Here is a 16,946-nt window from a genome sequence, read left to right on the forward strand (position 1 = left end):
TCCATTGGCTTCTAAAACGACACTCAACGATTTTTATGTTGATGACATTTTGTCTGGTGCAGAAGATGTCACTTCTGCTGTAGAATTGCAGCGGCAGTTAATAGACATGCTACAATCTGCAAAAATGGAATTGCACAAGTGGTGCTCAAACGAAAAAATTCTTTTAGAACAAGTTCCATTCGAAAAACAAGAGTATCGTTTTCGAGAATCTTCACAAAGCACCGTAAAGACTCTGGGTTTAAGATGGAATCCAGAAGCAGACTCTTTTAGTTTTACTGTATCTAGTTCGTCAAAAATCTGTACAAAACGCACTGTTTTGGCTGATATTGCTAAACTGTTTGATCCTTTAGGTTTCCTAGGGCCTGTAATCATGCGTGCTAAGATATTCCTGCAAAGGCTGTGGTTTTTACATCTAGAGTGGGATGATCCACTTCCTTTCAAAGAGCGACAAGAATGGGAGACATTTCAAAAGGCCCTACCAGAGTTGAGACAAATCAGAGTCCCTCGTTGCACTCTAATAGAATCAATTAAAGAAACTGAGCTCCACTGTTTTGCTGATGCTTCAAAGTTTGGATATGGTGGAGTAATTTACTTGCGCTGTGTCTCTAAAATTGGCGAAGTTAAAGTGACTTTACTTTGCAGCAAATCTCGAGTATCGCCTATCAAGGTAATAACCATTCCTCGTCTGGAGTTGTGTGCAGCACAGCTCCTTTCCAAACTTGTGTGTAAGGTAACAACATCTTTGAGTTTATATGTTGAAAAAGTTATTCTGTACACAGATTCAACAATTGTGTTAGCTTGGATTGCTACATCTCATCTTCTAAAAGTGTTTGTGTCAAATAGAGTAGCTCGGATCCAAGAGCTAACTAAGGATTTCTGCTGGCAACATGTCAGAACAGCAGACAATCCCGCTGACCTAATTTCTCACGGTCTGAGACCGGAAATTATTGCTGACAACTCTTTGTGGTTTCAAGGACCAAATTTTCTGCATCAACAGGTCATTAATTATAGTGTTAATAATAACTTTGAAAATTCAAATGAGAACTATGTGCACGAACTGAAACATATTTCTAATGTAAATTTGACCATAACTGCTAAAAATTCTCTTTTGGATTATGTTTTTAGTATTACTAATTGTTATGCTAAATTAATTAATGTTTTTGCTTATGTTTTAAGATTTATAAGAAATTGTAGATCCAAGGAAAAACAAGTAGGTAATCTGACAGTAGATGAGGTTTCGTTAAGCGAAAATAAATTACTTTCCTTAGTCCAACATCAAAGTTTTCCTGAAGAATTCAAGAACTTGAGTAAGAGAAGGGAAGTATGTAAAAATAGTCAGTTAAAATTTTTATGTCCCTTTCTAGATGAATCTCAAGTTATTAGAGTAGGTGGTAGACTGCAGGAAGCTAACTTACCCTTTAACACAAAGCACCAGTATTGCTGGATCAAAAGATGGGAAATTTACCATTACAGAGACTGAATCCATCCTTTCCCTTTAACCATACTGGTGTTGACTTTTGTGGCCCTTTTGGTATAAAGTATACAACTCAGAAGAAGAGCGTAGTGCACAAGATTTATGTTGCAATTTTTGTTTGCCTCTTGACTCGTGCAGTCCACCTCGAGATCGTTTCAAATTTGTTTACAGAATCATTTATTGCTGCTTTGAAGCGATTTATTTCTAGAAGGGGTAAATGCGCAACCTTATTTAGCGATAACGCTCGAAATTTTGTTGGGGCTAGCAATGAATTGAAGCGACTCTACAATTTGTTGAAATACCCTGATGAATTCTTAACTAAATATCTGACATCTGAAAGAATTCATTGGAAGTTTATCCCTCCCAGGGCTCCTCACTTTGGAGGTATCTGGGAGGCAGGTGTTAAGTCGTTTAAGTTTTATCTTAAGCGTGCAGTTGGGAGATTGATTTTTACATTTGAGGAGCTTCTTACAATTTTGAACCAGATTGAAGGAATTTTAAATTCACGTCCAATATCCCCTTTGTCAAATGACACCAATGATTTAGAAGTTCTTACACCCGCACACTTTGTAGTCGGGCGACCTTTAACATCAAAAACAGAGCCTGATTTAACTGATTTTTCTGATAGTTCTTTAAAGCGCTGGCAGCGCACTACTAAAGTAACGCAATATTTGTGGAAAAGATGGCAAAATGATTACATCAGTCATTTACAGCAACGATTTAAGTGGTATTTCTCTAAGGATAACGTTAAAAAGGGCACTATAGTTTTAGTAAAGGAAGACAACATGCCCACTTCGACTTGGTTACTGGGTAAAATAGAAGAGGTAATTTATGGTAAGGATAAAAAGGTTAGAGTTTGTATTGTAAGAACTAAGTCAGGTTTTTTAAAAAGACCAATAACTAAATTAGCTGTTCTACCAGTAGATGTTACATAATTTCATGTATATTTCCTGAGTTCAAAAACTTGTTATATACATGCATTGTATTTTAATTTAGATGTTGTGCATTTCTTGTTCTGTGGTTAATTATGTTTATTGCTTTAGTTCATGTGTATCAATTTAAATTTTCTGATATATGATTTGGACTATATGGTGATTTAAAACTGTTTAATTTTGGTCATTGTTAACTATGTAACAAATGCCCAACCCGGGCGGTATGTTAAGGCAGAAGTGATCTGGCAACCACGATGGGAGAAAACGACAACGTGGTTAGTTAGCGGCCATTATTAGTGTGTTTGATTGCGTGCTGAGAGGTGCACCTATGCGATGGCAAGAGTGTCCATCCAAACAGAAGTTAAAAGAAATAAAGCTACAGTCCATTAAAGCTTAGTGTTTGTGTTTCATGAGTATGTTTATTCTCGAACAAATATGATGCACTCAAAAAAAAAATTACCCCGAGTAACACTCGGGCGTGACATTTTCGAACACCAGTGCTGTGCCCGAGATTATCTCGGGCATGACAGTTAAAAGGTTAAGCACTTTTGTTCCATAAAAGTTGTAGCATAAGCGTAATTCGGCTAGCAGATTGTTGGGGAAAAAAAAAAAAACAAAAAAAAACCTGCCTTTACTTTGTGAAAATAAAATGGCGTCCAAAACAAAACTAGCAGGTTGCTGTAGCAGGGTCGGTCGCCAAATTTTAGCCAAAAAATCGCCAAGTTACCATAATCCAAAGATTAACCCCAACAAATTCCAAACCAAATGCAGCAAATGATTGGGGCCGTTCGTTTCGAAAATCAGGAAAAGGAATTGTTACTTGAGTTTCATGGCAAGTGTTGAAACATTTGCAAATTACACATTTATTGAGAACAACAGATTTGATGAATTCTCTATTCTCGATAATACAAAATTTGTGTCAAATTTCAGCATTTCCAAAATGAAAATACCTTCTCATGTGCATTTCTCATGATCAGGTCAGTGAATCTATGTTTCTTGGATAAAATTATTGAATCTTTCTAAGGCAGTAGTTCTGGGCTTCATCAGTATTACCAGCATTTAAAGCTGACTTATGCTATCTTCTTTTTTCAGCCAGACAAATAAATCTTTCTATTCATGCTGTAATGCAATAAATTTTGTTTCTAAAACAACTATATTTTGTTAAATCCAAAAGATGAGTTTTGGCAAAATTTGTACTGGTGTAATAAATTGACATCTCATGTTTTGATGTTCTTGTCATAGATGTCTTGAATTTTGGTTTTTGGCCAGGGTTCTTTGGACAGTCTTGGCCAATTTGGATTACTGAAGTAAAAAGTATCGGGTCAGTCCATAAGATAGTATGCATTAAAAGTATGTGTGGAATTCACTATGATGCATTTACTAAAACAATACAATTTTGAACCTGTTGAAACTTGTCATCGTTTGACTAACATATTACTCAATTCATCACCAACTTTCGTAAATATCGAACGCATTTTAGTACCCATAGAAGATGAATATAGATAATCAGTACAAACGTGCTGTGCTACATTTTTTATTTTCGTGTGGTGAATCTGCCAGGTTTGCAGCAATAAAAATTAATAGTGTACGTGGTGAACACACTATTAGTGTAAGGACTGCCCAGAAATGGTTTAAAAAATTTAAAGTTGGAAAAAGCAGCATTGATGATGAACCCCGTTCAGGACGTTTTGAACTGTTAGAACCAAATCAAACAATTAATTCAGAAGTTTATAGTGAACAACTTTGCCATCTAAACTCAGAATTGATCAAAAAACGCCCATGATTGGTGAATATCAAGAAAGTGTTGTTTCATCATGATAACGCTAGACCGCATATGGCTCAAACATGTTGTTTCATCATGATAACGTTAGACTGCATATGGCATATGGCTGCAAAAAATTAGTGAATTTAATTGGGAGCTTTTGCCACATCCTGCTTACTCCCCAGATATTGCCCCAAGTGATTTTCACTTATTTCATGCCTTACAAAAAATTTTACTGGGAAAAAAATTAAATTCTAAACAGGATGTACACAATGAACTTTTAAGTTGTTTTGCATCAAAACCAGAGTCTCTCTATAGCAATGGCATAAAAAAGCTGCCTGTAAGATGGTGAGACATTGTAAACAATGGAGGAAAATATATAATTGATTAAAATGTCAAATTGTTTTTTTTTATATTATTTAAAAATTTACCAAAAAAATGTGCACAAATTTATGGACTGACCCAATAGTTTGCAAATTCTAAAGGTCAGGAACCTCTAGAAATCCCATCAGCTTAATTTTTAGCTGAAGAAACGTGATTCCAGCAATGAGTAGGAATAAAATCTTGAATCTCTGACACTCAATTAGCCCCAAAAGATTTCCATTTTTTCTGCAAGCCTTCAATACATGATAGAACTACTGGTGAATCTGTCCAAGTGTGAACCGAGCTGATATTTAAGTTTATAACTTTCTAAATATTGTTTAGTAACTTCAACAATAGAACAAACAGATCTGCATAATTCTCAGCAAGGTAGTGGCATTATTGTTTTAATGGTGAGGCTGAAAACTTGTTTCTCCATTTTCATTTCGATACCCTAAATGTACAACAGCTCCTGAATGTCTTTGCATTATCCGTCAAGATTACTAAGGATAAACCTCTTCATGTGACAAATCTCCTGATCCTCTTTCAGATGCATCTAAAAATCCAAGAAGCTGAATGGCTTCAAAATTATCAATCATTACATAGTGTGGTATTTTCAACTTTTCAAGATTTAAAAAAAAAAGTTTCTAAGATGTACCACAACTAAGTCTAGCCGTATAAAGTTTCTGGATGATTATTTTGGCTAAATTAATATCTGGTATCAAGAGACCAAGATGGTTCCACAGTTTTGAAACTTCTGGAATTATTTTAGTTATATTTACAATTTCTGTAGTAAGGCAAACCTTAAAAAAAGAATTAATCAGATGCTGTACACCAGTGCATTTCTACAGCCTTCATTGAATTATCAGTATCAATGCAAATAAGTTTTTGGTTTTGATGTAACCTTCCGAGGTAAAGAATCTATCAATTTTGGTTCTTTTGATGACTATTTCCTAAGCTGGAATCCACCAGAATCAGGAAGTAAAATAATTTTTAATGTAGTCCAGAAGCAATGGAACTAGTCCCAATGAGTAAATCATCTACGTAAAAATCCCATAACAAGATATCTTCAGGTATTGGAAATTTTGTACCCTCACAAGCAAGTTAGAACAACATTTACAGCTAAATATGTAGCATAGGAGATACCATAAGTAACAGTTTTTAAGTGATATTATTCCAATTTATCATCAAGAAACTTTCTCCACACTATTTTTTTGTGAATCAGAGTCAAATATTAGCACTTATCAGTGTATATTTGTGATATCTGCAAAAAAGCATATTTGTAATAATAGAATCAAATCAAAATGTCAAAGATATCATTTTGCAATTTAGGGACAACCATTAACTTATTGAGTAATATACTTGATGAAGTTAATGTAGAACTTTCAGAAACAACTCTAAAAGCAGCTGCTGTACTATCCTCTTCCATTACGAAGTGATGAGATAAATAACTTGTTTTATTTAATATTTCTTTTCTCTCACAAGATGGCACAATTTCAGCAAGTTCAGTCTCTACGAACTCATAATACATTTTCCAGATATTTTGGATTCCTTTCTAATCTTTGTTCAAGGATCAGAAATCTTACACCCATCATTTTTAAAAAAACCTAAATTTTTATTCCCCCCCCCTTTTTTTTTTTTTGGTAACTTAATACAGTACAAAGTCTGTAATCTGGACGTCCATTATCTGGAATGATCTATAATCTGGACCTCAAAGCCACAAACTTACGCATGCGCATTTAATGCTTAAGCATTTTAGTATTGAGCAGATATGAAAATAATTGTAAATACTTTTATTTTAATGTGTAAAAGTATTTTTTAAAAACCTGGAATCAGTGAAAACCTATTTGACAATCGCTAGTTTATATGTCTCCGAAATAAATTTTCACCGTTTACGTGTTTCTTTATTTTTAATTTCATTTTATAATAACAGCTTGATTTTATTACATGACAAGGGTGGGTGTAATATTTTTAAAGAGAAAAGAAGTATGCGTGTGGTTTTTGTGTCAATTTTGTATTAAAATGGAGTTACCTGCTAGGAATTCAGAATATTAGGAGAACCTGCTTTGTTAATATATTATGCATATGTACAAGTTGAATATGTATTCCTCATTTAAAATAATATTTTTACTTTATTTATTCATGCACTTATTTTACAATAGCATAGATATGATTTAACATTTCCAATTCTCAAAATATTTATTTCGACAATTTGATGAACGCTCATATTTCAAAGTGCATGAACAATAAAAAATATCAGGTTTAGATACATGTAGTAAAACATAAAATATTTAATTGTAATTTTCTCTGCTCCAAATGAAATAATGCATTATTCTTTGCAGATGTATCCATTTACTAAAGTTATATCACATTAATTTATCTGTTATAGTTAAATGCACTTACCTAAACATGCATGCTGCAAATATGTTAATTTATATTTACTTTTATTAGTAAGTCTAATGATCTAAAGGCCATACACTAAAGTTACTTTCAGAATGAAACTGCCATTTATATAAAGTTTGTCCAGCATTGAATTCAAAGTGTCTTTGAAATATATAAGTTTTCAAATATACTCCAACCTTCCTAAATTTTACATAAAAGTTTTTAACATATACTTTGCGTAAAAGAGCTTCAGCTTTATACAGAATCAATTTTGACTTTTGGTTACAGGCAGAACATGAAGAAAATTATTGCAAAGATGTGTTAAAAAGAATTATATCAACTACAAAATTAATCAATTGATTACACTTAGCATTTAGATGTCATGGTGAAAGAATTCAAGCAAGGAAGAAACTGTTTCACTTGGAGATATTTCAGTAAATATGACAATTTTTTTTAACAACATTGAGTAAAAAGTGGTAACTGAAGATGAAGAAGTGTTAAGTTATTTGTCACATAATATTTGTCAGAAATCCATCAACATTATTAACAAATATTTAATAGCATAACACAAGAAATTAAATCAGCAACTTACTACAACCTTATACTCATCTCTATGCTTATATGTTTCACATACTGATGAAATAATGTTAGTTATAAGGTACGTGTGGTCAATGGGTGATGTAAAAGTTTCTAAGGTTTATACCAAAGATTTTCAATTGGTGTAAATAAACCCTAAGAGAGAATTTCATAGTTTCAGGGGCATTGTAAGCTGTTTGTCACACAATACTCGTGAGAAATTCATCAGCATCATTAACAAATACTCCCTCCATCCCTACATTTAGATCAAAAATTTTGTCCCAAATTAGTTTGCTAAATGTGAAGTAGGTGGAGTCATAAATAACTTTCAATGCAGTTTAGTAGATTGACAATGGTAAAATTATACAATGTATTACAATGAGATTTCTCAAGCATCACATGGCAAGGTAATCACACCCCATTTACTTTCTATCCTGGCTCATAGTCACACACAGGCATTCACATGCTGAAATGCCACAACTAACTGAAGATCATCAGAACAAAGCTTGACATACTACAAGCTAATTAATCGTCAGTATACAGAGGAACTTGGAACTTAGGTATTAGAAGCAATGTTAACTCGAATGTGAATAAGAAGTAATGTAACTCTACCAAAAAAAAGGGGGAATGATAATCGTAATTATGAAAAATAATTTAAAAAATACTCTAAAGAAGGAAATGAATAATAAAGTGTGTTATGCTGTATTTCAATTTTTACTGCAACATTTGAAAAATGATAAACTAAACCATAGTACTATAAATGCTGCAGCAATGAAATTTAATATTCATCATTGTACAATATCCCATTTGCGGAAGCAGGCAAAGACATAAAAAAAATGATGGGGAAATTGATAATGTAAGTTCACTAAAAACTGGTAAATGCGGACAACTCACCCCCCCCAAAAAAGATTTTTCTCAGCAATTAAGCAAAACCAAAGATGTCTCAATAAAATGAAGACCATCACTATGAAGTTTATCGTGTGCAGTTAGTATTCCTAAATCAACATTACACAAGATTCTCATGGAGGGAAAAGTTTCGAAGTGTATTTCATCCACCATTAAGTCTAACCGAAAAATGTAAGCTCGAGAGAATTCAATTTTGTTTATAGCATGTTCGAACTAATGGATGCTTTTTGGAAATGTTGAACGGTATTCATATCGCTGAAAAATGGTTTTATATAATGAAAACCAGTAATTTGTTTTACATCATGCTAGATGAAACTGAACCTTTGAAGCATCACAAAAGCAAAAGATTTATTAGCAAAGTAATGTTTATGGCAGCCGTGGCAAGACCAAGATTGGACTCAAATAGAAATGAAATGTTTGATGGAAAAATTGGAATATGGGCTTTTGTTTATTCAGAAAATGCAAAAAGAAACTCAAAAAATCGTGCAAAATTAACTGCTGTGACAAAAGTTGGTTACAGAAATCGTTAACAAAAAAAGAAACCTGAAAAATTATTATAGAAAACGTTTTGCCAGATATACGTGAAAAATGTCCAAGTAATGAAAAATCGAGTCCTATAGATAATGCCAAGCATCATTTGGCAGTGGATGATCCCAATATCATAGAAGAATGTTTAAAAGTTGAATGGAATTTGCAATTGCAATGTCAAACTCCAAAATAGTCCGGATTTAAATGTATTTGATCTCAGGATTTTTAACGCAATACAGTCACTGCAACATCAGATGCCCACAAAGAACATTCACAACTTAATTGATGCTGTTGAAGTCGCTTTTCAAAATACAGAAGTAGAAAGGCATAAGTATGTATTTTAATTTGACAAACATGTATGGAAAACATTATGATGTCAGGCAGAGGCAATTCATACAAAATAACTCATCTCAATAAGGAAAAACTTCATCATCAAAATCTTCTTACGCGAAACCTGGCATGTAATCCCGACCCTATATTATGTGCAAGAAATTCCTTAACTATTAATTATTATTTTATTTCTGATTAAAATTATCACAGCTTTTTTGTATTTTCATTCTCATTTTTTACTTGCCACAAATAAGCACTTATTTTGGGACAATTTTTTAAGAAAATTTACAAGGTTTGCATACTCTTAAACCATGCCCCATTTTGTCAGGACTCGACCACCAGCAGTAAAGTGTAATTTTGTAAAAAACACCAGAACCTATTTTGTAAGGACTCTACCACCAGAAATATTATTTTCTTCCATTACTAGTGGAAGAGTCCTTATAAAATGGGGCGTGGATTACTAAATGTGCAACCCTGGATTTTTTAAACTAATTCGGTACTGATTAATGGAGGGAATGCTTGGTAAGTAAATGTTGTTAACTGATGGCATAGCACCCACAAATGTCTGAAAAATGTTCAAACAAAATCATCAGTATCAAACAGTACAAAAGTATTCAAATGTAGCAACTAATTTGGGACGGAGAGAGTATTTAATAGCATATATAACAGAAGAAATTAAATCAGCAACTTACTACAACCTTATACTTGTCTCTTCACCAGATGTTTCACATACTTATCAACTAATGTTAGTTATAATGTACAAATGGCCAAGGGGTGATGTAATAGAAAAGTTTCTAAGGGAGAAAAGTCCTTCTCAATTGGGGAAAATTATCACTAAAAGTGAATTTCATAACTTCAAGGGCAAATGCAGTCATCCTTTTATTTACCTGTTAAGTACTTAATTTTAGTTAAAGAATTAAAAAAAAAAAAAAAAAAAAAAAATTAGTTATTTATTTATTATTATTATTTAAAAAACATGTATTTGTTATTTATCAACATTTTCTATATTTCTTCTTTTTTAATTTATAAATGCATTAGAAGTCCAGAAATCTGCAGAGCTTGGGACCAGAGGTTGTGCGGATTTCAGGACAGAAAAGATAACGCATAATATGCAGACTAAAAGTGCAAAATAAATAAGGCATATTAGTTACATTTAATTAAATTATTATATACATTATTGCAATAATTTATTATATGCATTAAATTATTATTACATATATAAATTGATTATATTATTCATTGTATTATTTGTACACAGCATCAAGGTTTGTCGATTTCGCCTCATACAAAGATTTCCGGTTTCGGATTCCGGTGTTAGGATCACTGTTGCTGTAAAATTTCAACATCTTTTCTTAATTTTTCCGTATATCATACAAAATTGTGTCGCAATTCCATACCATTCTGCTATAAATCGAGGAGTAGCACCTGCCTCCATCTTTTGCAGAATTTGCATTTTTTGCATTACTGTCAATGCAACGTTTTTGTTTTTCAACCTTGCAAGCAGTAAAATCATGAGTGTATTTCTTATCTGTCATAAAATTAAAAAGGGCTGAAATTTAAAATATTCTTAAATTTATCCACAAAATATCAGGATTAAAAAAAAAAAAAAAAAAAAAGGCAGTAGTAAACAATCTCGTGAAATAACAAAGCTCAGGAAATACAACAACGTGAATCGTGAACTTGAACGAAGAGTTGAGTGAATTGTCTGCTTTTTTATCTCGATGCAGAGATGAGAGGAAAAAACTTTTATTTTATTTTTTAAAACTTAATTTTAAAAGTTTATAATTTGGTATTTATAAAGTCAATAATTTGGTATTTCCATTATGACTCATTATTATTCGGTAATTATGACATCATTATTCAGTAAGTATTTTTTCTTCGATATTTCGTATTCTATGTTGCGGTTTCCAGAACCTATAAACTGAATGTTCATATTTTAAGAGGCAAAGCGGATTTCAGGAGTTGGCGGATTTCAGGTCAGTGGATTTTTGGTATTTGGCTGTATATTAAAAACCAATTTACATTTAAATAAATGTATATGCATTTTTCTAGTTTTGCCTAGGAGAGGAGAACCATCATCTAGCAACGGTGCAGGTGTTAATGGAGCAAAAAAAAAAAAAAAAAAAAAAAAAAAAATTGAGAACCACTGGTATGTCAACCGAACAGTATATAGCCTCTTATTTGGAACAGCAAGTATTGTCAGCTTTAGCAAAATTATGTACAAAAATAAAATTTATCAAAGACAGATATATGATAATGATGCAAATTCATCGGGAAAATATACAGGACTGCAAACTTCTACTAAATGCTGCAGTTCAACGTATGATCTACATCCCTTGCACTAATTATTAGCAAAAAGGGCATTAGCCCAGAAGGGTTATTAATTTCATTTTGGCATTTTGTGTTGATCAACTATATGCATTGTTTCACTTTTCAAATTATTGCCACCAAATATTATCGCCCTGTATTACATTTAAAGAAATTAAATAATGGAGAATCTGCATAAATGTATCTATGTTTCTCGCATTGTGATAAAACAACAGTACCTAGAGCCATCCAATTTTGAATAATGTAATCCTCTTGCAAATATGGGCATCTGGAAGCCCAAATTTGGAATTTGGAGCTTGTTTTATTATCTATTTCATATTTTGTAAAACGTTAAAGAATTTTTGATTAACAAACTGAATGATTTCTAAGCAAGCAATGGCAACACTATACGCGGTAACATTTTTATCTCCAGTGCGCGAGACTGTATCGGAAATTCTAAAGATATGCTCATTTTAAAATGATTTTGCGATATCGCTGTCGAACTGAATTTTATGGTTTAAGTGCGAAGAATATGACATTTAATAAATAAAGGTAACACACAAAACATTAAAAAAAGGCCCCTTTGGGTATAATGTAAAATTTGAAAGCTTTCAGACTTTCATTCTTAAAATTTACTGAGAAGTTTTGCTGCAGAAAATTGCTCTATAATTTATATTTGTGCAAAAGTTTCTTGCTTGCTTTTTTGCATGCATTTTCAATAGCAAATTTTTTACTAAGAAGTTAGAAAAGGTGTGAAATTAATTCTAAATAAAGTATCTGATGCTAGATTGCCGTCATTAATGCTAATGCTGCACTGGCATTAAAAACTGGTACAACCATATAAAAGATTAATATATATATAACCATATAAGCCTTATCTGTCATTTGTGTTTCAGATTCAGAAAAGAAACTGTAATGTAAGCTACATCTTAATTGGGGAAAAAAAAAAAAAAAACTTTGCAAATACTCATGATAATAATATGAAACACCATTCCGCAGAAAAAGAATGTCACTAGAAACTTCATGCATCTAATTTAAAGGAGCTGATTTATTAAAAATCTCAGGAAAATGTTATCACACAATTCCATTCTGAATTTTTTAACATTCAAAAAGAAACATTTTCTATGTTATTTTTGACATATGAAGAATAAAATCATAGGTCATTATAAAAAAGAGAAATTTGGTTATGAAAGAAAAGAATTAAAATCACTTTTAAAAATTTATTTTTAGTTTTTTTAACAATACTTTTGGCAAATAATCAAAATTTGCTCATAGAAATGAAGCATATAAAAATAAAATATTCTTTAAATTCACCAAATTTAGTAAGAAATGTCCATGTACATAAATTCAAAGAGATTTAGTAGAGTGTTATAAATATTATGCATTTTGATGATAAAGTGAAACTTTTTTTTTAAATGACATATTTAGTTTTGCAACATAAGTATATCATGCTGCCAGAAAAATAGCATCAACATTTCCTATTGTAGAAATTATTTAGCAGATTTTTTACTATTCCAGTTTCCAATACATCCATAGAAAGTTCTGTCTCTGTAGGTAAGAAGAGTAGAAACTATTTTAAAAGCAAATTTGTTAGATGAAAGATTAAACAATATGACTTTATCACATATGGAATGTTAAAATGAAGTCAAAGAAAGCATTCATTTTTTTTCATTCATCTAATAATCAATTATTTTAATTTAAACTATTTCATAACATATTTTAGTAGTTCATAATGCTATATTTTTCTTTCTTACAGAATACTTAATTTTTAACAGAATTTTATTTTTGGGTATTTTAATCTTGATATGCAGAGGAAATAATATAAGAATGTTTAGAAATAAAAATATTAAATCATAATTTTATTACAATATATTTAATTATATATTAACACATTGATCACTTTAAAATTGGCTGAAAAATGAATACTGGTTTTCAGGCTTATTCTGTGAGGATATATAAATATAATTAGTATTTTATTATTTTGGTGGTTTTAAAACAAAGCTTAATTTTTTTTTCATGTGTGGTCATCACAGCCCAACATGGCACTAAGGAAGTAATTTTTTACTGCATGCACTGAACAATTTTACGCACTTTGGCAATCACCTAAGACTCCCACAGCGTTACTGAAATAACCAAATGTTGGTCACTATTGACCACCATGGCAATCAATGTATTAATATACATAATTTATTATAAATATTTATTAAAATATTTATAACATGCTGAAACACTTCAGCACTAATTGCATTTTAAGCATACAGGTATGCAAATACTTTCTCAGAGGCCCTGAAAATTTCACTGTCAGAGGCCTCCAACTGGCTTAACCCACCTCTGGTTTCTTTCCCAACTTATAACTGAATATTACGGCCATTTTCCCAAATTCTTTCAGAAGGTAAAATGCCTTTCTCTTTGAAAAAAAGCAACATCTTTTTCTATCGCGAGCAAATTGAAAAGAGAACATAAGAGAAATGTTACAATAATGTTAATTCTGTTAACTTAGGACAACAAATTTCACGATTTTAAAAAGCATAAACTACACATAGATTATAAATTTTATCATTGGTCATCATTTTGTCAATTTCATGCTCATGGCTATACATAATTTTTAGCAATAAATAACATTTTCTTAAGCCCAGAGCAGCCTAATGTCCTTTTCTCTATTTTACCAAGACTGCTATAAACAGGAAGTATCTGATGTTGTAACCTCATCATAAACAACCATTCCTGGCATTAAGAATCTCTCTTCCAGCCTAGAATCAGTTAGATGGTGGCTAGAGTGTAAAGTTTTGTGGGGGGAAAAAAATCGAACTTGTAATAAAAGCAATGTATCTTCCAAAGCTCTGTACGATGCAGAATTTATGCAATTCTCTGATGTTTTTAATGTGAAAACAGATTGTTGTGAATAAAAGAACAATGCAGTTGGTTTTTGCTTACAAAACATCAAAGAATTGCACACAATGAATACTGCATAGTTATTCAGCACACAGTTATTCCTTATATGATATAAACAGGCTACTATATACATATATTTGGTAGTTGGTGCTCCATTAATAGAAAAATACCCCAAGCTTTAAAAATGCATAAAAAAATCTTGCATTTTTTCCAAATATCACTCTTCAGATATGTGAGGATATTTTAGCGAGATTATGAACAGATAATTCAAATAATATTCAAATAAAATCAAAATGTAATTTTAATGAAAGCTAAAAAACAATACATTTAATGCATACATACTTGTATTATTATAACTGCTATATTCTTTCATATGATACACAGTGTATTAAAGATTAGGAAAAACAACCTTAATAAAAAATCTTGAGTTAAACTTACCGTAAGCAACCAGCAATAGCGTGCCTGACAGCCACGTTACGGTCTACAAGAAGAGGTGCAGCAATACGTATAACTTTATTTTCAAGCAATGAGGCAACAAATTTCGGATTGTCCGCCATATTAGCAATAGTAAAAGCAGCACATTCTTTATCATCGGCAGCTCTACTTTGAAGCTACAGATAGGGAAAGTCAAGAAATAAGCAATGACAGAATAAAAATTTACTTCTTAGAAAGAACATGCACATTTACTAATGAAATTTATATTTATTTTTTAAATGAGAAAGCTACATAATAAAACTGTGAGAAGAGTCTCAATTTCCATAACTCCTTTTGCTATGTATTCACTGCATGGCTGATAATTCTTGGCATAATGCCTAAATTTTTTGGTACTTTTCAGTTCATGATCTTTCACTGAAGTGACATTTCGTTCGGTATTTCATTAGTAGTAAAACAAAATTATATTTTTTATATAATTTCTATATTTTAGAATAAATTATAAACATTCAAAGCTACATCTCTTGGTTTCTTCTTCCCTAGCAGTAACAATAAAACTTATGCATTTCTCTCTCAACGAGGAACTCTTTTTTTTTTATGTCATTAAGATCATAATTTAATTGTCTTTCATATTTTTCATTCCAAAGTTTCAATGAAGTAAGGAAGACATAGCAATGAAGTGAAGCTACTGAAGTCTCTTTGTAATTTCTTTAAATACTCTGTCCACTGTAAAAATAATTCCCCCTTCAATTCAGTTTTGTACCAACATATGTATTCTTGAGATTTACACCTCAGCAGTTACCATGGGAATAAGATGGCTGAATACTGGTAGTTCGAACTGGGGTCAAATCCCAAACAACTAGGTAGCTGTTTTAAGTTGTTTACCTTATGTGTAATGTATGATATGCGATTCTATATTCACGCGTGCATGTCAATATGAGCCAGAGCTATTCATCTCTTAAATTCAAGCCAGTTCCCAATATTTAAACCCTTAAAGGAGAATTTTATTTCTTCACGAAGATTTTCTGCCCCTTAGTCACAACCGCAGTGAAACTTTGCTAAAATTCAATATTAGTCTTTCTGCTCCAAAGGGACTAACTGAGACTAAAAATACATATAATATGGTTACATGAAAAAGTCACCTTCAAAAATGTGCCATGCAGCACAGACCACCCCATCCACCTCCTTCTAGTTACACCCAGAGATGGATTAGCCCTAAGTACTTTAAAGATTCTGGTGCCTCCCTCCCATATGCTAACGCCAGTTTTTTCTTCATTTCCTACTCTTACTTGGTTTTGGCTTAGCTGCACTATGCATTCCATGGTAAAACCAGTAATGAGAAATTTTTTGCTGCCCCTTTCCTGAATACCTAAGGACCTATTTGTCTTTGATGCCCTAAGAATGTGCTTAGCCATGGTAACGTCAGTGGCTGAGGACATCACAAACATTCTCTTGGTTTATGAGAGGAGATGAAGAAATGTCCATTTCTAATCAGCATTTTGAAGATAGAATGCTATAAATTATCTAGATTGAAAGAAAATCTAACACTTTATAACATGCTACATTTTACTATGCTTGGAGAATGGACATAAGAAACATTTTTAATTTTGTTTTCATAGACAGAACATATAAAAACGTGACAGACTGGAACAGTTGCAAATAAATGCTGAAAGAAACCAGAGACTGGATTGCAGAAATAACTTTAAATGGTATTTAGTAAGAATTCTCCAATTTTTAATCAAAATGTAAATTAAGAGATATATGAATATATATAATTAAGAGATATAACAGTTTTAAATAATTAGTACATTCTTAAAATAAGCGAAACTCGTAATATTTCTGTTGCTGCTAGTAACAGTTGAAAAATGTTTTAAGAATCTACATTTTATGTTATCATCACAATATATAAGAAATGTTTTTTAAAAAAAGCATTTTGTTGAATTTAATTTTTTTTGGGGGGGATAGCACTATTTGTTTTAGACAGCACTGTACTTTTCCTCCAATTTTAAAGGCCAGCAAAAACTGAAATATGTAGGTCTCTGTTTATTATACATATATATATATA

The 16,946-nt window shown here is 31.7% G+C and overlaps 1 protein-coding gene across 1 annotated transcript in view; it reads right to left on the bottom strand.

Moving 5' to 3' along the window:
• The window catches only part of LOC118197520 (HEAT repeat-containing protein 3), a 140,951-nt gene that overhangs the window by 114,006 nt on the left and 9,999 nt on the right, over positions 1-16,946 (bottom strand). Inside the window, exon 2 of the mRNA XM_085826547.1 lies at positions 14,888-15,060. Coding sequence (XP_085682673.1) covers positions 14,888-15,060 — 173 coding nt within the window. The remainder of the gene's footprint in view (positions 1-14,887; positions 15,061-16,946) is intronic.

Source organism: Stegodyphus dumicola, chromosome 1 (assembly GCF_044657685.1).
Source record: "Stegodyphus dumicola isolate Sdum_Otavi_A_Nest chromosome 1, ASM4465768v1".
Classification (NCBI taxonomy): Eukaryota; Metazoa; Arthropoda; class Arachnida; order Araneae; family Eresidae; genus Stegodyphus; species Stegodyphus dumicola.